Source organism: Mobula hypostoma, chromosome X1 (assembly GCF_963921235.1).
Source record: "Mobula hypostoma chromosome X1, sMobHyp1.1, whole genome shotgun sequence".
Taxonomy (NCBI): Eukaryota; Metazoa; Chordata; class Chondrichthyes; order Myliobatiformes; family Myliobatidae; genus Mobula; species Mobula hypostoma.
This window is the reverse complement of record NC_086128.1, coordinates 27,134,118-27,160,160: the sequence shown is the minus strand read 5'-3', so window position 1 is coordinate 27,160,160 and position 26,043 is coordinate 27,134,118. Positions and strand designations below refer to the sequence as shown.

Genomic DNA, 26,043 nt, shown 5'->3' with positions numbered 1-26,043 from the left:
GACACAGAGACTATAGAACTGAGACAAAAGAGTAGTGAGGTCATGGACCATATCCCGATTATGAATTAGCAGGTGCTTGCTGTCTTGAGGGAAATTAAGGTGGATAAATCCACAGGGCCTGACAAGGCATCCCCTCAGACCTTGTAGGAGGCTAGTGCAGCAATTGTAGTGGTCCTGGCAGAGATAGTCACAATATCCTCAAGCACAGGTGAGGGACCAGAATACTGGAGGATAGCTAATGTTGTTCCATTGTTCAAGAAAGTCTGTAAGAAGAAGCCGGGAAATTATAAGCCAGTAGCCAGTGAGCCTGATGTTAGTAATAGGTAAATTAATGGGAGGTACAGGATATATAAGTATTTGGATAGACAAGGACTGATTAGAGATAGGCAGCATGGCTTTGTGCATGGTAAGTCATGTCTAAGCAGTCTTACAGATTTTTTTGAGCGGATTGAATAAAAAGTGGTAGATGCTGTCTACATGCATTTTAGTAGGGCCTTTGACAAGGGCTGGTCCAAAGGGTTAAGTTGCTTGGCATTCAGGATGAGGTAGCCAATTGCATCCGAAATTGGCTTAGTGGGAGAAGCCGGAGGGTAGCAGTGTATGGCAGTCACTCTGATTAGAGGCCTGTGACTAGTGGAGTGCCACAGGGATCGGTGCTTGGTCCATTGTTGTTTGTTCATCAATATCAACGATGATATGGTGAACTGGATCAGCAAATTTGTGGATGACCCCAAGATTAGGGGTGTAGTGGCCAGTGAAGAAGGCTACCTAAGCTTGTAGCATGATCTAGACCAGCTGGGAAAAATGGGTCGAAGAATAGCAGATGGAATTTAATGCAGACAAGTGTGAGATGTTGCACTTTAGCAAGGCAAACCAGGATAGAACTTACACAGTGAAAGCTGGTCCCTGAGGTGTGTCATAGAACTAAAGGTCCTGAGAACACAGATCCATAAATTCTTGTAAGTGGCATTGTAGGTTGATAGGGTAATAAATAGAGCTTTTGGCCCATTGGCCTTCATAAATCAAGGCATTGTGTACAGGAGTTGGAATGTTATGTTGAAGTTGATAACGGTTAATGTAGAGTAGTGTGTACAGCTCTGGTCAGAAGCTTGAGAGAGTCCAAAGAAAATTTACAAGGATCTTGTCAGGACTTGAGTACATGAGTTATAGGGAAAGGTTGAGTAGGTTATGACTTTATTGCCTGGAGTGCAGGAGAATGAGGGGAGATCTTAGAGGTATGCAAAATTATGAGGGGTATAGATAACCATATAACCATATAACAATTACAGCACAGAAACAGGCCATCTCGGCCCTTCTAGTCCATGCCGAACTCTTACTCTCACCTAGTCCCACTGACCTGCACTCAGCCCATAACCCTCCATTCCTTTCCTGTCCATATATCTATCCAATTTAACTTTAAACGACAACATCGAACCTGCCTCAACCACTTCTGCTGGAAGCTCATTCCACACAGCTACCACTCTCTGAGTAAAGAAGTTCCCCCTCATGTTACCCCTAAACTTTTGCCCTTTAACTCTCAACTCATGTCCTCTTGTTTGAATCTCCCCCACTCTCAATGAAAAAAGCCTATCCACATCAACTCTATCTATCCCCCTCATAATTTTAAATACCTCTATCAAGTCCCCCCTCAACCTTCTACATTCCAAAGAATAAAGACCTAACTTGTTCAACCTTTCTCTGTAACTTAGGTGGTGAAACCCAGGTAACATTCTAGTAAATCTTCTCTGTACTCTTTCTATTTTGTTGACATCTTTCCTATAATTCGGTGACCAGAACTGTACACAATACTCCAAATTTGGCCTCACCAATGCCTTGTACAATTTCAACATTACATCCCAACTCCTATACTCAATGCTCTGATTTATAAAGGGCAGCATACCAAAAGCTTTCTTCACCACCCTATCCACATGAGATTCCACCTTTGGAGAACTATGCACCATTATTCCTAGATCCCTCTGTTCTACTGCATTCTTCAATGCCCTACCATTTACCATGTATGTCCTATTTTGATTAGTCCTACCAAAGTGTAGCACCTCACATTTAGCAGCATTAAACTCCATCTGCCATCTTTCAGCCCACTCTTCTAACTGGCCTAAATCTCTCTGCAAGCTTTGAAAACCTACTTCATTATCCGCAACTCCACCTATCTTAGTATCATCTGCATACCTACTGTCTTGTCTCCCTTTCTCTTCACCATTTACACCTCGGACTTCAGCTACTGCACAGAGTCTTGTCATCTTCAGAAGTTTTCGGATGACTCTGCCATAGTTGGATGCATCAGCAAGGGAGATGAGGCTGAGTACAGGGCTATGGTAGGAAACTTTGTCACATGATGTGAGCAGAATTATCTGCAGCTTAATGTGAAAAAGACTAAGGAGCTGGTGGTAGACCTGAGGAGAGCTAAAGTACTGGTGATCCCTGTTTCCATCCAGGGGGTCAGTGTGGACATGGTGGAGGATTACAAATACCTGGGGATACGAATTGACAATAAACTAGACTGATCAAGGAACACTGAGGCTGTCTACAAGAAGGGTCAGAGCCGTCTCTATTTCCTGAGGAGACTGAGGTCCTTTAACATCTGCTGGACGATGCTGAGGATGTTCTACGAGTCTGTGGTGGCCAGTGCTATCATGTTTGCTGTTGTGTGCTGGGGCAGAAGGCTGAGGGTAGCAGACACCAACAGAAGCAACAAACTCATTTGTAAGGCCAGTGATGTTGTGGGGATGGAACTGGACTCTCTGACGGTGGTGTCTGAAAAGAGGATGCTGTCCAAGTTGCATGCCATCTTGGACAATGTCTCCCATCCACTACCCACTACATAATGTACTGGTTGGGCACAGGAGTACATTCAGCCAGAGACTCATTCCACCGAGATGCAGCACAGAGCGTCATAGGAAGTCATTCCTGCCTGTGGCCATCAAACTTTACAACTCCTCCCTTGGAGGGTCAGACACCCTGAGCCAATAGGCTGGTCCTGGACTTATTTCCTGGCATAATTTACATATTACTATTTAACTATTTATGGTTTTATTACTATTTATTTATGGTGCAACTGTAACGAAAACCAATTTCCCCCGGGATCAAAAACGTATGGCTATGACTATGACAATTTACCACCCCATCATCCAGATCATTAATGTATATGACAAACAACATTGGACCCAGTACAGATCCCTGAGGCACACCACTAATCACCAGCCTCCAATCTGACAAACAGTTATCCACCACCACTCTCTGGCGTCTCCCATCCAGCCACTGCTGAATCCATTTTACTACTTCAATATTAATACCCAACGATTGAACCTTCCTAACTAACCTTCTGTGTGGAACCTTGTCAAAAGTTAGGGTGATGATTGTGGCCATTTTTCCCTCAGGTTAGATGAGGCTAGAACTAGAGGCCTTAGGTGAAAGGTAAAATATTTAAGGAGAATATGAGGGGAAACCTCTTCACTCAGACGTTGGTGCAAGTGCGGAACAAGCTGCCAGCGGAAGTGATAGATGTGGGTTCAATTGTAACATTTAAGAGAAGTTTGGACAACTACATGGATGAGAGCGGTATGGAGGGATATGATCTGGTGCAGGTAGATGGAATTAGACAGATGACCGGGTTGGCATGAACTAGATGGGCTGAAGGGCCTGTTGTACTCTATGATTACCATACATTATGTCTTGCTAACCAAATAGGTGACCCTTCAAATCTTGTTATGAAATATGTTGCCACATGTACCACAAAGAGAATAAAAAGTTATATTTATTCATTAATTTATGTTCTTCTTTAAGAGATGGCATAAAGACGCTTTTGAATGAATTAAATATACCCCAAGAGGAATACACTTTTGGACGGACAAAGATCTTTATCAGAAATCCACAGACCGTGAGTATTTGGCACTGAGGCATTTGTTACTTCATCCAAAGTGTTTGGAAAGAGATTCTGGTGTGTTGACTCAGGAGAAGAGTCTCATAATTCCTCCTTAAGAGAGATTTTGATGCACTGATTATAGGCAGTATATTGGGGAAATAATTGGTCATTTACAGGAATGCCCTCACACGATATACAGTAAAACCCCACATCCATTGTTGGGGAAGGAGAGGAAACTGAAGCAAAGACAAAGTAAGAACTAATTTGCCTTCATAGGAAAGCAACACTGAGAACCAGCCTCTTTTGCTTTGATTTTATTTCTGATGAATGCATAATAACATTAGTGAAAGGTTATCACCTGCTGGCAATTCCCTTCCCTCTCCCAATCCACCCCCGTTTACTTCTTTCTTTTCCGTGCAGCTCTTTGACATGGAGGAGCGACGGCGGATTCAAATGGGATTCCTGGCTACCTTGATTCAGAAGACTTATCGTGGCTGGAAATGCCGAATACGCTTCCTCCTGATGAAAAAAAGCCAGATCATCATCGCTTCGTGGTTCAGGAGATATAACGTAAGCCCAGGTCTTCCCCAGCACCAGAATTTGAAGAACATTCCAGTGTTCATGTGGAAAGGCTAAAGGCCTTTCCGACCCAAACATGAACCACCTACAGTGGCAAAGTGACTGTGTTCCCTCTTCCATTTTTTATTTTAGGGGCTGAGTGTAAATGTTGGATTTGCTAATGAAGTGAGGTTGTTATCAGAGATTAGTGGCAGTAATGGGGATTCTTTTTCTCTCTGTTTATCGTCAAAGTTTACTGGCTACGAGCCTTCAACTGGGGTCAGATATGAAAAATAGCCATTTGACTGTAAGGGTGGTGAGTGGGTCAGTAGCACTCCAGAGAGGGCGAGAGAGCGCAAAATTACTGAAAACAAACTTAGTTCTAGGTTTATTAATGTGCACTTATGAGATTTCTGACACCGTATCTTTCTTATTCTCACACAGCAACAAAAGAAATACAGAGATATGAAGAAAGCTGCCATCGTATTTCAAGCCTACACCAGGGGCTGGAAGGTGAGTTGTTTTGAAGGATTCAACATGCATCAAAACTCAGACAAGTTATGGGTGTTACCACTCACACAGATACTCACCCTTATATCTGTTATTTTCTAGTATTGCACTCTGGTTAATGAAAAGCTTGTCATGTTTTTTTTTTAACTCACATCTCTGGACAACCTTAAGGACCTCAGCTGCATTGATCCTTCTCCCAGAGCTGTTAATAGTCAGAGACCAAATCAGGTGATTGTGGAGTCCAATTGTTCAGTGCCACACTAAATGCAGGGCTCACCATCCAAGCTACATCGAGGAGCACGCTCGGGTGGTTCGAACACAGATGTAATTAATCCTGAGTTACTTCTGCTTACTGAGAATCATGTCGTATCATCAACGTAGCAAGTACAGCTGACAGGAAAGTGATTTGGATTAAAGGGTCGTGTGTGCACAGATATTAACATTTAGCACTGAGTGAAAGCAAAACTAATCTCCTCAAAAGGGGCTCTGTAACAGATCTGTAAGAACAGTTTATCAGCTGGAACAATTTACAACCATCAGTTACCTTTCTATCATCCTCCTTTTCCTTTAAGACCATTTCTTTTAAAGTGTTTCAACGACTGAATAGAGATGAGACTTTTAAAAATGCTAATATATTTATATTACCCACAGTTGAAGACCTAAATAATTCCCGTCCTTGTATTCAAATCCTTCCATGGCCTTGCCTCTCTACTGTTCCTTCTCCAACATCTCTACACTCATGCACTTCTGGCCTCTCGTTGACTCTCCCAGCAAAACTGTCACACTCCAACACTGGTGAACAGACCTTGAGCTGCCATGGACCCAAATTCTCAAATACCCTCCCTGAAACTTTCTGCTTTTGTAGAAACTCCTCTATGGCCAAGTTATCGGTCACCTGACCTCAAATTCCCATTGTTTTTTGGCTTCAAAATTTGCTGTGATCTACACTCCTGGGGTGTAAAGCACCTTGTACTGTTCAACCATGTTAAAGCTGCAATACGTTTAGATATTGATTTATTTGTTCCTAACTTGTGATATTTGGCAAGTTTACATTCTTTATTCCCAGGTTCGCAAACTCCAGAGACAGATGAAAGAGGAGAAAAGTTATGCTCGGGCAGTCACCGTCATTGCAGCTGCCTGGCGAGGTTACCAGGTAACAAAGCAAAGAATCCAGAATGCAGCCTCCTGGGAAATCAACATTGTTCCGCTTTCACGGTGCTAAGAAGCTGAAGCACAACTGTGTTACCCATTGAACTTTCAATATCATTCTGTAGGGTTAATGCAAATTGTAATGTTTCACCATGCTTGTCTCACACCTTCACCCTCCACATACTCCAGAGATCTACATCAGTATTCAGGAGGGAGATTGAAAATCTGGCTGAGTGGTGCCACAACAACAGCCTCTCACTCACGGCCGGCTGGTGGCACAGTGAGATCAGCGCCGGACTCCAGAGCGAAGGTTCCTGAGTTCAAATCCAGGTCTGGCCACCCCCGAGCACGCTTTCTTTATCCGTGCCGGGTTGAGTGTCGAGCTAGCCAGGTACAAAGGTCGAGTCAGGAACGTTCATAACGTGACCCGGTTAATCCTGATACCACGTGCCAGGCCAAGAACGGCTGATTGTCTGGTACACTTTTTTAAAAAAAACTCAATGTCAGTAAGACCAAGGAGCTGATTATTGACTTCAGGAGGAGGAAACTGGAGGTCTATGAACCAGTCCTCAGCAACTTTAAATTCCTCAGTGTTATCATTTCACAGCATGTAAGTACAATTACAAAGAAAACATGGCAGTGCCTCTACCTCCTTGGGAGTTTTCAAGGATTCGGCATATTATCTAAAACTTAGACTAACTTCCATAGATGAGTGGTGGAGAGTATATTTACTGCCTGTATCACAGTCTGGTATGGAAACACCAATGCCCTTGAATGGAAATTCCTACAAAAAGTAGTGGATATGGCTCAGTCCATGATGGGTGAAGACCTCTCCGTTATTGACCACACCTACACAGAGCACCGACGCAAGAAAGCAGCATCCATCATCAAGGACCCCCACAATCCAGGCCGTGCTCTCTTCTCGCTGCTGCCATCAGGAAGAAGGTACAGGAGCCTCAGAACCCACACCAGCAGGTTCAGCAACAGTTTTTACCATCAGGCTCTTGAACCAGTGGGGATAACTTCGCTCAATTTCATTCACCCCATCATTGGTGAACTCACTTTCAAGGACTCCATCTCATGTTCTCAGTATTTATTGCTTATTTATTTATTTTTTCTTTCTTTTTGTACTTGCTAGGTTAGTGTGTTTGTCTGTCCTGTTGGGTGCAATCTATCATTGATTCTTTTGTGTTTCTTGGATTTACTGCGAATGCCCACAGGAAAATGAATCTCAGAGTTGTATATGGTGACATATATGTACTTTGATAATAAATGTACTTTGAACTTTGAGTGCACTATGCACACTGACGATGCAGAGCACCCATTGATGATACGCCGTCAGAGCTGCTGCCTTTAAATCAAAGGCAGGATCTGGCCTCTCAATTTGATGTAAAAGATCCCATTGTAGTACTGTACAGATCAGGGGCACGTTCCCCTGTGTCCTGGAGCTGGTATTCATTAACCTTTTTGATTGCCTTTTGTACCTGTCCATTAGTTTTTAGTAATTTGTGTACATGAACACTAAATTCCTTTGCATTTTCACACTTGGTAGCTCCTTACAAGTCAAAAGGTATTGTAATTTGTTGTGGATGAACTCAAACTTCCTGACATTGAACTCTATTTAGGGGATCATTGTTTTGCCAGAAAAGAGAAGACATCTCTTTAAAATAGAGATGAGGAGGAATTTCTTTAGCCAGAGGGTGGTGAATCTGTGGAAGTCATTGCCACAGATGGCTGTGGAGGCCAAGTCTTTTGGTATATTTAAAGCAGAGGTTGATAGGTTCTTTATTAGTAAGGGTGTCAAAGGTTACAGAGAGAAGGCAGGAGAATGGGGTTGAGAGGGACAATAAATCAGCCATGATTGAATGGTGGAGCAGACTCGATGGACCGAATGGCCTAATTCTGCTCCTATGTCTTATGGTCTTAAAATACTGGGAATACTCAGCAGGTCAGGAAAGCAAAATTTGTGGAATTTCAAACTTGGCATTTGTGGAAGGAGAAAGGTTTCAGGTCAAAGACTCTTCGACTTGAGGCATGAACTGTTTCATTTTCCACAGATGCTGCCTGACCTACTGAGTATTTCCAGTAGTTTTTGCTTTAAGAACATGGAGCATTGCAGCACAGTACAGGCCTTTCGGACCACGATGTACTCCAAGATCAATCTAACCCTTCCCTCTCCCGTAGCCCTCCATTTTTCTTTCATCATTTGCCTATCTAGGATTCATGCGAGCTCAATTTCAATGTTTAAGAGAAGTTTGGGTAGGTACGTGGGTGGTAGGGGTGTGGAGGGCTGTGGTCCCAGTGCAGGTTGGTTGGGAATAGGCAGATTAAATGGTTTGGCACGGAATGGATGGGACAAAGGGCTCATTTCTATGCTGTACTTTTCCATGACTCTGACCATTATCCCGACTCCCTTTCTTGAACAAAAGAATAACATCTGCCACCCTCCAATCATCAGGCATTACTCCTGTGGCCAGAGAGGACATAAAGGTGTTCACCAAAGATCTGTTCCCTCACTTCCCATAGTAAACTGGGGTATCTACCATCTGGCCTTGGGAACTTATCCATTCTAATCTTTTTCAAAAGTTCCAGCTCATCCTCTTTCAATGCTGACATGTTCCAGCATATCAGCCTGCTTTACACTGTCCTCACAAACGTCAAGGTCCCTGTTACTGGTGAATACTGAAGCAACGTATTCATTAGGGGTTTCCCGTCTCCTCCGACTCCAGGCACATGTTTCCTCTGCTATCCCAGATCAGTCCTACCCTCACTCTGGCCATCCTCCTGTTCTTCACATACGTGTAGAACACTTTGGAGTTTTCCTTCATCCTATTCACCAAGGCTTTCTCAAGCAACACACACAAAATGCTGGTTGAACGCAGCAGGCCAGGCAGCATCTACAGGAAGAAGCACAGTTGACGTTTCGGGTCAAGACCCTTCGTCAGGACTAACGGAAAAAAGAGGTAGATTTGAAAGGGTGGGGAGGGCCGAAATGATAGGGGAAGACAGGAGGGGGAGGGATGGAGCTAAGAGCTGGAAAGTTGATTGGCAAAAGGGATACAAGGCTGGAGAAGGGGGAGGATCATGGGATGGGAGGCCCAGGGAGAAAGAAAGGGGGAGGGGAGCCCAGAGGAAGATGGTGAGCAGGCAAGGAGTTATTTTGAGAGGGAAGGAGAGAAAAAAATATTAAAAATTAGGGATGGGGTCAGAAGGGGAGGAGGAGCATTAATGGAAGTTAGAGAAATCAAAGTTCATGCCATCAGGTTGGAGGCTACCCAGACGGAGTATAAGGTGTTGTTCTTCCAACCTGAGTGTGGCTTCATCTTGACAGTAGAGGAGGCTGTGGATAGACATGTCAGATGGGAATGGGATATGGAATTAAAATGTGTGGCCACTGGGAGATCCTGCTTTCTCTGGTGGACAGAGCGTAGGTGTTCAGCGAAACAGCCTCCCAATCTGCGTTGGGTCTCACCAATATATAGAAGGCCACACTGGGAGCACCGGACGCAGTACATCACCCCAGCCGACTCACAGGTGAAGTGTCACCTCACCTGGAAGGACTGTTTGGGGCCCTGAATGGTGGTAAGGGAGGAAGTGTAAGGGCATGTGTAGCACTTGTTCCGCTTACACGGATAAGTGCCAGGAGGAAGATTGGTGAGGAGGGATGGGGGGAACGAACGGACAAGGGAGTTGCGTAGGGAGTGATTCCTGCGGAAAGCAGAAAGTGGGGGGGGGAGGGAAGGATGTGCTTGGTCCCCTTTTAGTTCTTCTAAGTTCATTCTTCAACTTTTACCTGGATTCCCTCGCTATATACTGTATAACTGTATGTGCCTAAGACTTTTCCACAGTACTGTATATAAGTAGTCCAGGAACAACCAATGGAATGATATCTTAAGAGTGAAAAATCATTTCCAATTGAAGGTTAGAGACGGAATCAAGTGCACATCAGCTCTATAGGAAATAATGCCCTGCAAACCCTGCCAAAGTGAAAGCTAACATCATGAATGGCAGTTATGCTTCACTCCCAGATGAGCTCAATGCTTTGAAAGGGAGAATAAAACTACATCAATGCAGTTCACTGCAGCATCTGGTGACTCTGTGATCTCTGTCTTAGAGGCCGACGTCAGAACATCTTCCAAGAGGGTGAACCCTCACAGCCCGCAGGTCCTGATGGTGTACGTGGTAGGGGTCTGAAAATCTGTGCCAACCAACTGGTGGGAGTGTTCAGGGACATCTTCAGTCTCTTACTGTTGCAGTCAGAGGCTCCCACCTGCTTCAAAAGGGCAACAATCATACCGGTGCCCAAGCAGGGCAGGGTCAGCTGCCTCAATGACTGTCACCCAGTTTCACTCACATCCACTGTGAATGTGCTCCAAGAGGTTGGTCATGGCTAGAATCAACTCCTGCCTAAGCAAATTCCTGGACCTTCTGCAATTTACAGAGGATGCAATCTCACTGGCTCTCCACTTGGCCTTGGATCACATAGACAACAGTAATACCTATGTCAGACTGCTGTTTATTGATTACAGCTCAGCATTCAACACAATCATACCCTCAGTACTAATCAACAAGCTCCAAAACCTGGACCTCCGTACCTCTCTCTGCAACTGGATCCTTGACTTACCCACCGGGAGACCACAGTCTGTGTAGATCGGAAATAATATCTCCTCCTCGCTGACAGTCAACACTGGCACACCTCCAGGGTGCGTGCTTAGCTTACTGCCCTACTCTGGCTAGGCACAGCTCAAATGCTGTCTATAAATTTGCCGACGATACAAATAATGTTGGCAGAGTTTCAGATGGTGTTGAGGAGGCGTACAGGAGCAAGAAAGATCAGCTGGATGAGTGGTGTTGCAGCAACAACAACCTTGCACTCAATGTCAGTAAGACCAAGGAAATGATTGTGGGCTTCAGGAAGGGGAAGTTGAGGGAACACACAGCAGTCCTCATCGAGGGCTCAGAAGTGGAAAGGGTGAGTGGGTGTCAACATCTCTGAGGTTCTATCCTGGGCCGAACATGTTGATGCAATTACAAAGAAGGCACACCACGGGTATATTTTATTTGGAGTTTGAGGAAAATTGGCATGTCACCAAAGACAAACACAAATTTCTACAGATGTGCTGTGGAGAGCATTCTAACTGGTTGCATCACCATCTGGTATGAAGGGGCCACTGCACAGGATCAGAAACAGCTGCAAAAAGTTGTAAACTCAGCCAGCTCCATCATGGGCACCAGCCTCCTCGGGATTCAGGACACCTTCAAGACGTGATGCCTCAAAAAAAGTGGAATCCATCATTAAGGACCCCATCACCCTGGACTTGTCCTCTTCTCATTGCTACCATCAAGGAGGTGGTACAGCAGCCTGAGAACACACACTCAATATTTCAGAAAGAGCTCTTCCGCTCCGCCATCAGATTTCTGAATGGACATTGAACCCATGAACACTTCCTCAGTAGTTTTCCCTCACTTTTTGCACTGATTATTTATTTTTATATATTCTTTTATTATAATGTATAGTTTTATTACTATCTATTGCAATGTACTGCTGCCACAAAATAACAAATTTCACAACATACGCCATCTTCTCCTTGCTCTATTCAGGAGTATGAAAGAGGGGCGCGTGGAGCTATGAATTATGATCACTTGTGATTGTCAGTTTTTATTGTTTGATGACATTGATTATTGGACTAACAGAAATTCTTTATTTTATCTTTGAATTTTCTTCATCTTCAGCCAAACACTGCATCCCCAACACTGATATTCTTTTCTTGTGACCTCAGGTGCGGAAAACACACAGGAAATACTTCAAAAGTAATGCTTCAGTGATTGTCCGGAGATTCATAATGTCTTCAGTTGTAAGTTAACCCAGTGAGCTGCCTGCATTGTTTGTGTTTAAACACATAAATATTTGTACTTTTTTTTTTGCACCTAATGCTAGCATTGGGTATTCCCAGGAATACCTTTATGAAACTATATTTCAGAAGTTATTTTGTTCAAATATCTCCAGACTCAGAGGCTATAATTCTATTGGATCACTGTGACATTTGTACACTTCACAGGTCTATGATTTGGTGAATAAAATCATCTAGTGATGTAAAGCAATGAACCAAGGCATATTTACCAAGCAATGGGTGTGTTCACATTATGACCTGCAGTAACTGAACTCCACATTTTACCCAGTTCAATAGTTTGTTTCCGCTTTGCATCACATGGGAATCCTGTTATTTTCAGCTGGTCATCTGTGAGGTTATCTGGGTGGCAGATTTCTTCCATGACTGGCTTACCACACAACTCCGAGGCGGAACAGTATCAGTGTTTCACTCATCCTGTTCTGCGTGTCTGTTGGCACCCCTTAATATTCCAGATATTCTCCTTAAACCTTCAACATGATTTAATTGCGGGGTTATGATGCATAATGCTGGATGAATTATGGATGAAAGAATAGCAATATTTGTTAAATATATATAAAAAATACACCTAGTGTAGCCTCTCTTCATAATATACAGTGCATAACAGATCAGGTTTTCCAAAACAAAACTATATGATAACTTTCTTTTCTTTCATTCCAAAAGATCCAATTGTACCTCCTTGGTCTGAAAAACAACCTGCCTTCGATGTCTCCGACAGATAAAAACTGGCCACAGTTGCGTTTTCACTTCTTGAGTAAAGCTGACGAGGAATTGAAGAGGATCTTTCACCTCTGGAAGGTCAGAAAGCAAGTTAATGTATGTTTGACAGTGTGCTTCTGTGATTCATTTTCTGCACTCAGTTTACAACATCAAATACATTGTAACACGTATGGAATTTTTAATTGCCCAACTAAATGTAGTTCTTATTTCTGCAATTCTCTCCAGCCATCCCCATCTCTGCAATTCCCTCTGGCCCTGTTGTGTATGTGGTCTGGTTACACAACAATGCTATTAATAAACACACCGGAGACGGGAACATAAAGTAGTTCCTTATTATAATGTAGGCTATATGGTACAGGCCCCTAAACCCCTCCCTATCTCTGTAACCATCAATGCCCCCCAAACCCATCTACATCTCTGTAACACCCTCCAGCCGCTATTACTCTCATACCCCTTTAACACCCTTCCTTCAGCCTTACATTTCTACCTTTAACTTCCTCCAAGCACATAGCTTGCCAAGATCATTGCAATCCTCCATCCTGGCCTCTTACTTAGACCTGGATTTCTGTCACTGTTCCTCTGGCAGCTGTCTGGACCCTTTAAGATGCTCTTTAAAACAGTCCTCTTTCAGCTTCTGGTCACCTGCTTTCACATTTGCTGATGTTGCCTGTTAATGCTCCTGTGAAAAGCCTCGGGATGTTTTAGTGTTGTTAATGATGCTGTAGAAGTGCTACTTGTTATTACTGAACCAGTAACTAACAGCTGCTTGTCCTGAAGCTGAGCTATTACACTGAGCAGTATTCATTTTAGATTCAATATCTTTCAGAGTTTTCAAACTTCTGGCAATTTCGCCCCCCTCCCCCTTCTCTTTTCTTCCAAAGTTCAGAATTCAAAGTAAATTTATTATCAAAGTACATATATGTCACCATACACAACCCTGAAATGTGTTTTCTTTGGGCATACTCAGTAAATCCAATAGCCACAATAGAATCAATGAAAGACTGTACCCAACAGGACGGACAACTAATGTGCAAAAGGCAACAAGCTGTGCAAATTCAAAATAAAAAAAACGCAATAAACATTTAGAATATGAGATGAAGAGTCCCTGTAAATGAGTCCATGGGTTGTGGGAGCAGGTTGGTGATGGGGCAGATGAAGTTATCCCCTCTGGTTTAAGAAATTGATAGTTGAGGGGTAGTAACTGTCCCTGGATCTGGTATCTGGTGGTGTGCTCAGTGGTGGTGGTGGTGGGGGAAGAGTTTACCCGTGATGGACTGGGCCATGTTCCATTCCCCATTCTGGCTCCCCTCTTACCTCTTCTCTTCTCTTCTCTTCAACTTCATATCACTTCCTACTGGTGCCCCTCTCCTTCCCCTTCTCCCATGACCAATTCTTCTTTCCAATGAGATTTGTCCTTCTTCAGCCTATCCTTTCCCACCCTTCACCTCCCAGCTTCTCACCTCATCTCCCCTCCCCTGGCTTCACATATCACTTTCTAGCTTGTATTCTGTCTCTCGCTTCCCCCACTACCTTATTCTGGCTTCTGCCCCCTTCCTTTCCCATCCCATTGAAGGGTCTCAGCCTGAAACGTCAACTCTTTATTCCTCTCCATAAAAGCTGCCTTACCTTCTGAGTTTCTCCAGCATTTTGTGTGCGTTACTATTTCAGAGTTGCTGGAGTCTAATAATTTCTAATGAACAGTACAAGAACAATGTCCAGTATCTGTTGCATATTTTCTGGTTTTGAAGTTGTTGACAATTGAAGCCAACAACCTGTTGATGGCATTATTGCAAACTCTGATCAAACTGTTGGCTTGGTAGTGACATTGGCAAGTTAGAGGTGGTCATTAAAGTAAACCTTTGTCATTTGTAACATTGCAACTTTTATTTATGTAACACCCTAAAGAATAGGGTTAGGAGTAGGCAACTTTCCTTGAGTCTATCGTGCCTTTCAATGTGATAATTTTCCTGCCCTGTTCATGTAACTCGTGTTCTTTAATACAGTTAGTCCCTGGATTATGACATGATTTATTAACCAGCATGTCTGATTTGAACAAAGTAGAGAGGGCATAGTCCAGTAAGGTCCCAGGTTTAAGCCTCAGCGTGTGTTGAGTTTGATCTCATCCCTAGTAATGGTATGACTTTGCTTCTCTTCTCTGAAGTGGAAGAGTGGAGTCTGTCAGAGTTTCTGCTCCAAAGTTTATCCACTGATGGCGTGTGCTTTGGGCATTTATTCCCACTTATGACAGCCCTTCAGATGGCAAAAGTCTATTGGAGGGAAGACAGACTGACTGGCTCTTTTGAACTACTACAAACAGAATTTACAACCAAAACCACAGTAGTGTCCTTTGGATTATTTCTTCAGGAAAACTGAATGGAGGAGGCATAATATGTGCATTAACTCTATCTCAGTCAGTGGATTTCAGGTAGTGATTGACATAGGAATTACTCAGATCAGCTGTGTTTGAGTCAGCACTTGTGTTGTCAATGTACACAGTCTTTATACTATTTTTGTGCTGTAGGAAGAATGTTAAATCTAGTCTGCAGACTACAGTAAAAAAGTTCTTGGAAATTACTGTCCAAAAGTCCATTATTGAGTTCATTATTCAGGATGAGTTTTTGGGATACTTGGAGGCACAATATAAAATAGGCTGAAGTCAGTGTGGTTTTCTTAAGGGGAAATCCGCCTGAAAAATCTGTTGGAATTCTTTGAGGAAAAAAATAGGCAGGATAGGACAAAGAAGAGTCAGTGGATATTGTTTACTTGGATTTTCAGAAAGCCTTTGACAAGGTACCGCACATGAGGCTGCTAAACAAGATTTTTAAAAGCCCATGGAATTATGGGAAAAATAATAGCATGAACAGATTGGCTGTCCGTCAAGAGGCAAAGAGTGGAAATAAAGGGGTCCTTTTCTCGTTGGCTGCCAGTGACAATTGGTGTTCTGCAAAGGTCTGTGTTGGGACCACTTTTTTCACGTTATATGTTAATGATTTGGATGTCGGAATTGTTGGTTTTTGTGGCCAAGTTAGGAGATGATACAAAGATAGAAGGAAGGACAAGTAGTGTTGAGGAAGCAGGGAGTCTGCAGAAGTACTTGGACAGATTAGGGGAAGCATATGATCATGCACTTTGGTGGAAGGAATAAAGGGGTACTATTTTCTAGATGGGGAGCAAATTCAGGAATTGGAGATGCAAGGGGATTTGGGAGTACTTGTGCAGGATTCCCTAAAAATTAACTTGCAGGTTGAGTCAGTGGTAAGGAATGCAAATGCAATGTTGGCATTCATTTCAACCAGAATATAAAAGCAAGGATGTGATGCTGAGGCTTTATAAGGAACTGGTTAGACCACATTAGGGGTATTGTGAGCAGTTATGGGCTCCATATCTAAGAAAGGATTGCTGGCAATGGAGAGGGTCCAGAGGTGGTTTATAAGAATGATCCTGGGACTGAAAGGGTTAATGTATAAGGAGCGTTTGATGGCTCTGGGCCTGTACTTGCTGGAGTTAGAAGAATGAGGAGGGGAATCTCATTGAAACCTATCGAATATTGAAAGGGGTAGACAGAGTGGATGTGGAGAGGATGTTTCATAAGGTGGGGGAGTGTAGGTCCAGAGGACACAGCCTCAGAACTGAGGGACGTCCATTTAGAACAGAGATGAGGAGGAATTTCTTTAGCCAGAAGGTAATGAATCTGTGGAATTCATTGCCACAGACTGCTTTAGAGGGCAGATCATTGGGTATAATTAAATAAAGGCTTGATTAGTAAGGGCATCAAAGGATATGGGGAGAAGGCAGGAGAATGGGTTGAGAGGGATAATAAATCAGCCAAGATGGAATGACCTAATTCTGCTCCTATGTCTTATTGTCTAAAATAAAGGGAGTACTTATAAGTTTGCAACTGGGTACGTGAAAATTATCAAAACTGCATCTGACTCGCAGATGCAAGAGACTGCCCCCTTTTCAGCATTAGCACTTTAAAAGGTGGGGGCTGTATTTGATTATAGTGCTGTATCTCACAGTTGTTTCCCACTTTACAACTGTAGTGTAAGAAATACAGGGAAGGAATCTCCAGCCAGAGGAAAGCAGAACTGGAAGAAAAACAGTATGCCAGTGAGCTCTTCAAGGATAAGAAAGCCTCCTACGCTCCCAGGTAACATTTCTCCAGCACCTTGGGTCTTTACTGTTACTGACAATTATCTCTCAACTACACTGCTTCTCCCTCCCAAAGCTCAGAGACTTGTTTGAAGAGCTGTTTTTTGCCAATGTTTCATGAGGTACCTATTCACCATGATGTATTATCAACATCATTTAACATGTAACTTGGGAAAACACTAGCAGCTCTCATTATAACCATATAACAATTACAGCACGGAAACAGGCCATCTCGGCCCTTCTAGTCCGTGCCGAACTCTTACTCTCACCTAGTCCCACTGACCTGCACTCAGCCCATAACCCTCCATTCCTTTCCTGTCCATATAGCTGTCCAATTTAACTTTAAACGACAACATCGAATCTGCCTCAACCACTTCTGCTGGAAGCTTGTTCCACACAGCTACCACTCTCTGAGTAAAGAAGTTCCCTCTCATGTTACCCCTAAACTTTTGCCCTTTAACTCCTAACTCATGTCCTCTTGTTTGAATCTCCCCCACTCTCAATGGAAAAAGCCTATCCACGTCAACTCTATCTATCTATCCCCCTCATAATTTTAAATACCTCTATCAAGTCCCCCCTCAACCTTCTACGCTCCAAAGAATAAAGACCCAACGATCAGAACACTTTAAACAAATCAAGGTAAATTCAACATTGATTTGGGGAAAGAGAAATCAAATTTGATCAACCTAATAGAGTTCTTTGAAGGATTAACATGGGCTGTGGATAAAGGGGAAGTGGTAGATGCACTGAAGTCAGATTTCCAGAAGACACGACATCAAAGGATTGCAGAAGGTGACATATTAGCACACGTATCGCACAAAGAAATGCCAGAGGAACTTATGAGGTCAAGCAGCATGTAAGGAAGGGAATAAACAGCCGACATTTCAGGCCCAAAACGTCAACCATTTATTCCCCTCCATAGATGCTGTCTGACTTGCTGAGTTCCTCCAGCATTTTGTGTGTGTTGCTCTGGATTTCCAGTACCTGCAGAATCCCTTCTGTTTATATTAACACACATAGAAGATTGGCAGAATAAGAGGAAACAGTAGGTGTAAATGGGCCTTTGTCTGGTTGGTAACTGGTAGGGATCAGTCCTGGGGCCTCAAGTTTTTGCAGTTTATATAAATGATGTGGTTAAGGTGCTAAAATTTATTCTTGACAGAAGGTAGGTAGGAAAGGACATGGGGCTTCAGTGGGATATAGACAAGTGAACAAGTGAAGATCTGGCAAATATGGTAAAGTATGAAACTGTCCATTTTAACTTTCAAAATAAAAAAGCACAATTATACAAATAGTGAGAGATTGCAGAGGGATGATGATTGGCTGGTATGCAAATATAGCAAGTAAATAGGAAACTAACGTTGCCTGGAGGATGTCACAAGTGGTGCAATAGGTAGAGCTGCTGTCTCCCAACTCCCAGTTCAATTACGACCTTCAGCGAGGTTTATGTGGAGTTTGCACGTTCATTCTGTGGCCTTGTGCTTTTTCCCCCCAGGAGCTCTGGCTTCCACCCAACAAAGATGTGCTGGTAGATTAGCTGACTGCTGTAAATAACCCCCTAGTGTATGTAAACGCAAACAACAGGAATTCTGCAGATGCTGGAAATTCAAGCAACATACATCAAAGTTGCTGGTGAACGCAGCAGGCCAAGCAGCATCTATAGGAAGAGGCGCAGTCCTGACGAAGGGTCTCGGCCTGTAACGTCGACTGCGCCTCTTCCTATAGATGCTGCTTGGCCTGCTGCGTTCACCAGCAACTTTGATGTATGTCCCTAGTGTATGTGGTGGGGGGGGGGGGGCAGGGGTAAAGAATCAGAGCTGATGAGCATAGGAGATATTGGTGGGACAAGGGAGAATGTGGAGTGTAATGGATACAATGGATTTACTGGTCTTTTGTAATGTAATAAATAAGTAACGTCATCATTTATTGCTGGGGGAACTGGAGAACTGGATACAGGAGTGAGGCCATATTTCAGTTATATAGTGAAATGAGGGGATCGCATCGAGAGTACTGAACAATACTCATCTCCATACTTCAGAGAAGAGGTAAATACATTGGAAACCATTCAGAGATGGTGTACTAAACTGATATCTGGGACCAACCCATGGAGATAGAGAGAAGAGAAAGCTACAATATAATCTTGAACAACAGGAATTCTGCAGATGCTGGAAATTCAAACAACACACATCAAAGTTGCTGGTGAACGCAGCAGGCCAGGCAGCATCTCTAGGAAGAGGTACAGTCAACGTTTCAGGCCGAGACCCTTCGTCAGGACTAACTGAAGGATGAGTTAGTAAGAGATCTCTTACTAACTCTTCCTTCAGTTAGTCCTGAGGAAGGGACTCGGCCTGAAACGTCAACTGTACCTCTTCCTAGAGATGCTGCCTGGCCAAATATAATCTTGAGTAAGACTCATGGCCAAGAATTGAGTCCTATTCTCATTTATCCAGTTTAAGGAAATAGGTACAGATGGATTATCAAAAACAAGTTCTCCCAGGAAACAGCTCTACATCCACCTTGTCAGTGCCCTTCTGTATCTTCTATAAAGCCCAAGTCTCCTCTCACTCTTAAACTCCAGGAAGTACAAGCAGAGGCCATCCATTCCAGTATTTGCACCAGCTACTCCGTTGAGATTTAACCTGTTCTTGTGTCTGTTCCAGTGTGTCTCAGCCTTTCATAGGCCAATATTTGGACAACCAGAAAAAGGCCAAGTATCAGAAGCTAGCCAGCAGCTTGGAGGGCACATTACTTATGATGGACACAGTAATGAAAATTAACAGAAGCGATGCAAAGGTAAGGAAATTGGACAATGCCCCAGGGTGAAGAAGGAGTTTGATAGGAGATTGGACCATGGGAGAAAGGGAAGGAGGAGGGCACCAGAGGGAGGTGATAGGCAGGTAAGGAGAAGAGAAGAGGTGAGAGGGGAGCCAGAATGGGAAATGGGGGAGGAATTACTGTAAGTCAGTGAAATCGATGTTTATGCTGTCAGGTACTCAGATAGAATATGGCTCCGTAACGCTTTTTTTTATCCACTTCTCCTGTTTCCTAACCCTATAATGTTACTAGGACCTAATATTTTGTCTTGTGCTCACAAGCAACTTTTCTGGTGAACCACAACAAGGGAAAAGATAGACACATAGAAACACAGACATAGAAAACCTACAGCACAATACAAGCCCTTCGGCCCACAATGCTGTGCCGAATATGTACTTACTTTAGAAATTACCCAGGGTTGCCCATAGCACTATTTTTCTAAGCTCCATGTACCTATTCAGGAGTCTCTTAAAAGACCCTTCGTATCTTCCTCCACCACTGTCGCTTATAGCCCATTCCACGCACTCACCACTCTCTGCATAAAGAAACTTACCCCTGACATCCCCTCTGTACCTACTCCCAAGCACCTTAAAACTGTGCCCTCTCATGCTAGCCGTTTCAGGCTTGGGAAAAAGCCTCTGACTATCCACACGATCAATGCCTCTCATCATCTTGTACACCTCTATCAAGTCACCTCTCATCCTCCGTCGCTCCAAGGAGAAAAGGCTGAGCTCACTCAACCTATTCTCATAAGGCATGCTCCCCAATCCAGACATCCTTGTAAATCTCCTCTGCACCCTTTCGACATCCTTCCTGTAGTGAGGTGACCAGAACTGAGCACAGTACTCCAAGTGGGGTCTGACCAGGGTCCTATATAGCTGTAACATTACCTCTCAGCTCTTAAAATCAATACCACGGTTGATGAAGGCCAATGCACCATATGCCTTCTTAACCACAGAATCAACCTGCGCAGCTGCTTTGAGTGTCCTATGGACTCGGACCCTAAGATCCCTCTGATCCTCCACACTGCCAAGAGTCTTACCATTAATGTTATATTCTGCCATCATATTTGACCTACCAAAATGAAAATCAGGAAGAGAAAGGGTCCCAGAACAGATCCCTGAGGCACACCACTGGTCACCAACCTCCATGCAGAATATAACCCGTCTACAACCACTCTTTGCCTTCTGTGGGCAAGCCAATTCTGGATCCACAAAGCAATGTCCCCTTGAATCCCATGCCTCCTTACTTTCTCAATAAGCCTTGCACTGGGTACCTTATCCAATGCCTCGCTGAAATCCATATACACGACATCTACTGCTCTACCTTCAACAATGTGTTTAGTCATGTCCTCAAAAAAATTCAATCAGGCTCGTAAGGCATGACCTGCCTTTGACAAAGCTATGCTGACTGTTCCTAATCATATTATGCCTCTCCAAATGTTCATAAATCCTGCCTCTCAGGATCTTCTCCATCAGCTTACCAACCACTGAAGTAAGACTCACTGGCCTATAATTTCCTGGGCTATCTCTACTCCCTTTCTTGAATAAGGGAACAACATCTGCAACCCTCCAATCCTTCGGAACCTCTCCCATCCCCACTGATGATGCAAAGATCATTGCCAGAGTCTCAGCAATCTCGTCCCTCGCCTCCCACAGTAGCCTGGGGTACATCTCATCCAGTCCCAGAGACCTGATGCTTTCCAAAAGCTCCAGCACATCCTTTCTTAATGTCTATAATCTCAAGCTTTTCAATCCGCTGTCAGTCATCCCTACAATCGCCAAGATCCTTTTCCGTAGTGAATACTGAAGCAAAGTATTCATTATCTCCGCTATCTCCTCTGGTTCCGTACACACTTTTCCACTGTCACATTTGATTGGTCCTATTCTCTCACGTCTTATCCTCTTGCTCTTCACATACTTGTAGAATACCTTGGGGTTTTCCTTAATCCTGCTCACCAAGGCCTTCTCATGGCCCCTTCTGGCTCCCCTAATTTCATTTTTAAGTTCCTTCCTGCTAGCCTTATAATCTTCTAGATCTTGATAATTTTTGAACCTTTCGTAAGCTCTTCTTTTCTTCTTGACTAGATTTACAACAGCCTTTGTACACCATGGTTCCTGTACCCTACCATCCTTTCCGTGTCTCATTGGAATGTACCTATGCAAAACACCACGCAGATATCCCCTGAACATTTGCCACATTTCTGCCGTACATTTCCCTGAGAACATCTGTTCCCAATTTATGCTTCCAAGTTCCTGCCTGATAGCTTCATATTTCCCCTTACTCCAATTAAACGCTTTCCTAACTTGTCTGTTCCTATCCCTCTCCAATGCTATGGTAATGAAGATAGAATTGTGATCACTATCTCCAAAATGCTCTCCCACTGAGAGACCTGATACCTGACCAGGTTCATTTCCCAATAGCAGATCAAGTACAGCCTCTCCTCTTGTTGGCTTATCTACATATTGTGTCAAGAAACTTTCTTGAACACACCTAACAAACTCCACCCCATCTAAACCCCTTGCTCTAGGGAGTTGCCAATCAATATTTGGGAAATTAAAATCTCCCACCACGACAACCCTGTTATTATTACACCTTTCCAGAATCTGTCTCCCTATCTGCTCCTCGATGTCCCTGTTACTATTGGGTGGTCTATATATAAAAAAACACCCAGTAGAGTTATTGACCCCTTCCTGTTTCTAACTTCCACACACAGAGACTCAGTAGACAATCCCTCCATGAGTTCCTCCTTTTCTGCAGCTGTGACACTATCTCTGATCTACCCCCACCTCTTTTACCTCCCTCCTTGTCCTTTCTGAAACATCTAAAGCCTGGCACTCAAAGTAACCATTCCTGCCCCTGAACCATCCAAGATGTTTGAGTTTGTGTATGATAATGTCCCTATTAACACTAGATCCATCTGGGGAGGGAGTACTTGGAGGAAAGGGGGCAGCATGGTAAAGAAGTGATTTAGCACCTACCTTACAGAGAATAAAATAAGACGTGCACTTTGCACGTACACATGTTGTTCTTAGTCACTTGGATTGTGGCCCTTTTTACATGTTCTTTCACCTCATTTCCAGAATTCCCCAAGGATCCTGATGATGACAAACAGCTGCTTTGCCTTGGCAGACTCAAAGTCCCCTCAAATTAAAACCATGATCAAAATGAATGAAATCAAGGGCATCTCAATGAGTGAACGTAAAGATGGACTATTTGTGCTACATCTAGTGGAGGTGAGCAGGTAGTCGGGAGCTGAATGAAGGATGTGATCAGTACCTATCAATAGTACCAATGCATGAATTATACTGAGATTGGAAACCAACAGCACAAGAAACAAGAGATGCACTATGTGGTCCAATATTCTAGAATGTTGAGTATTTCCAACAGTTTGTTATATTAGATTTCTGGCATTTGAAGTTTTTTTTAACTTTCACCTTGTTAATTGAGCATCCAAACCCCCATTCAGCCACTTGGCACTGAATAAGGTCAGGACAGGCAGAGCACTGATGATGGGAAATTTACAGCAAAATGATGTTCAGAGATCACAAGATAACATCGTAAATCAAAAAATAAGTTGACTGACTGCATGTCCTAGTGGCAAAACTAGTGCTGATTTTCACGTTGGGTATTGGTGCTGAAAATGAGGTATTGGGGTGTTTGTGCTTCAATGAATGCAGTAAACATGCTGTCTTGATTCTACCATGGAGAAGGGAGGTTAATTTCAGAAAAATAAAATATCAGGTTTTGGAATAAAATTTAAGACTACTGAAGGACTTTGCCATTTTGAAGAGACTAAAATGACAAATAAGTTCTAATTTAATTCCTTCAACTTGGCAGAAGTCTCGTGTTGGAGCTAAGGGAGATTTCCTCTTAAGCAGTAACCATCTTGTGGAACTCATCACCAAACTGCATCGCTCCATACTGGATACCACCCAGCAGGAGATTACTGTGAAGATACAGGATGAGTAAGTAGTCACAGAATTCTTAAGAGTCTTGGAATTTTGAAATTAAATAAAATGGATTTGGGGTGTTGGGTATGGTAAAAGGCAAGTCTTCCTTCATGCCGTCCTGATGCTCATCCTGGGCAGGGCAGCAAAGGCAAGACGTGGACCCATTTAGCTCCCTTTACACTGTCTCATATCATAATTTAACAGCAAGTACACCACAGATCAGACAGAGTGAAGCTTCCTCTAGGCCAGGGGTTCCCAACCTTTGTTAACGCCATGGATCCCTACCATTAATGAAAGGGTCTGTGGCCTCCAGGTTGGGAACCCCTGCTCTACTCTACGTCCCTTACACTCTGTCTAACCTGTTCCCTGGGCACATTTGAAGTTCCTTCTACACTGTCTCATCACACATTCCCAGGGCAAGGAGAGCACAGTTGGACGCAAAATAAAGCTTCTCCTATGCGCTCAAGGCAGGAGGCTGGAAATTCCTAAAGGTACAGATACTATGAACTACAAATATTTTTGGTATAGCATACAATACAGTGTATAGCTCAGCCTTCACTGTACAGCATTATAACATGCAACACTATATTTTCTCCTCTGTAGACTCACTGTTAAATTCAGTAAAGATGCCGTCTCTGTGAAATTTATGAAGGGAACAGATGAAAATGGAAATGGTCCGGTGTGCAAGAAGAAAAATAGTCACCTTTTCGAGGTCCGTGTTCCTTGATCATCATGGAACTAACCCAGTCGAGTGCCTCAGTACCTACCTCCAACGATGGTTGTGGAAGATTTGAGACACAAGGCCCTTAAGTGACAGTACTTTAAAACAAGCTTTAAATAATCATTGCTTTACTGATTACAAACTTGTGCATACCATGCATTAATTCATATGGAAAGTCAAAAAAATTGCACAGACACACAGAAACAGTTTTGCAATGTATAATTCACTTGTGACCAGAGACTGGGCTGCAATATTTTCACTCTTAAAAGTTTGACAACTGCTGTAAATGCTGATTTTAGCCATTTCAAACCCAATCAAATAAGGAGCATGAAAAGGCTGTACATTCTATGCTCGTATTTTAGTTTGTACTGCGAATTTCTTTCTCAGCATCAGGTTGAACCTGTTTTTTTTTGTCTGTTTGTAATTGGGATGGTAAAACTAAAGCAAGCAAAAAAACATTTCTCCCTCAAACGGAATTATTACAACATATACTTAACAGCCACTTTACTCGGAACAGGAACGGAACTCTGTGTGGTCTGTTGCTGTAGCCCATCGACTTCGAGGTTCAATGTGTTGTGCCTTTTCTGCATACCACTCTTGTAATACCTGGTTGGTTATTTGAGTTTCTGTCACCTTCCTGTTGTGCGTAAAAATCCCAGGAGATCAGCAGTTTCTGAGATACGCAACCCACTCCATCTGGCACCAACAAATATTCAGTCAAAGTCACTGAGATCACATTTCTTCCCCATTCTGATGTTTGGTCCGAACGACAACTGAATCTCTTGACCATACTTGCGTGCTTTTATCCATTGAGTTGCTGCCACACGATTGGCCGATTAGATATTTGCATTAACAAAGTGTACCTAATGAGGTAGCCATTGAGTGTATAAACTCCCTTACTGAATTTCAGAACTAGCTTTGTGTTTTGCTTTAGATTTTTTAATCACCTACTCCACTATACCCCAAGCCCTAGAGGACTGATTCAGATTGGAATATAGCAGCAATTAACTGGAGTGATTTCTATCACACCTGAACCTAGAAAGTGAATTTCAGCCAGTGTTACCCCACAGATTATGATCCATTTAGTGCCTTATTTTCCTGACAGTTGTAATCAATTTTGCCAAAGAATGATTTTTTTCTCTCTGTCTATAAAGCTTGTCACATCTACCTACTTTCTATATGAACCAAGGTAGCAAACTGAAATAACCTTACTTTTTCTTCACTAATGCCAAGAAAGGCGATATAAAGTACACTTTATAAAGTAAAGGATGCTGCATAAAGCATACCTTTTCTCTTTCACCCTCACCTTCCTAGCTCGCCAAGACAAGGTGTCAAGTTTGGGATTTTTCAAATTTCACATGGTCCGATACCACGGTAGGTAGTTTTTATTAAGTATTAGTACTCGGTATTAAAATAAAACAAGGCTACCTCCACTGTAGGATCAGACCACAATATGGAAGGAACAATCAAAGCAAGAACTGAACCCTGTGAAGCCAGGCTGCAAATGTGCTGCCTAATAAATATTTACTGCATCAAGCTTTGGAATTCCTTCTCAAAATATTAAGATAATCCTCGAATGTCACCACTTTGGCTGAGCTGATATCTGCTCTGATATCTAATCGAAAGATACTGCAGATGCTGGAATCTGGAGCAAAAAAGGACAAGCTGCTGGAAGAA

At 43.1% G+C, this 26,043-nt stretch overlaps 1 protein-coding gene across 3 annotated transcripts in view; it reads left to right on the top strand.

The window, feature by feature from the left end:
* LOC134340374 (unconventional myosin-Ib-like) overlaps positions 1–25,309 on the top strand; it is an 86,628-nt gene extending 61,319 nt beyond the window's left edge. For 2 of the 3 annotated variants that reach the window (XM_063037550.1, XM_063037551.1), the window contains exons 19-29: positions 3,802–3,895; positions 4,301–4,450; positions 4,883–4,951; positions 6,015–6,101; positions 11,878–11,952; positions 12,670–12,804; positions 16,770–16,876; positions 19,539–19,671; positions 22,776–22,928; positions 23,533–23,660; positions 24,249–25,309. In XM_063037550.1, coding sequence (XP_062893620.1) covers positions 3,802–3,895; positions 4,301–4,450; positions 4,883–4,951; positions 6,015–6,101; positions 11,878–11,952; positions 12,670–12,804; positions 16,770–16,876; positions 19,539–19,671; positions 22,776–22,928; positions 23,533–23,660; positions 24,249–24,372 — 1,255 coding nt within the window. In that variant the 3' untranslated portion in view covers positions 24,373–25,309. The remainder of the gene's footprint in view (positions 1–3,801; positions 3,896–4,300; positions 4,451–4,882; positions 4,952–6,014; positions 6,102–11,877; positions 11,953–12,669; positions 12,805–16,769; positions 16,877–19,538; positions 19,672–22,775; positions 22,929–23,532; positions 23,661–24,248) is intronic. The other variant, XM_063037553.1, reaches the window with a different exon arrangement.
* Positions 25,310–26,043: the final 734 nt, after the last annotated feature.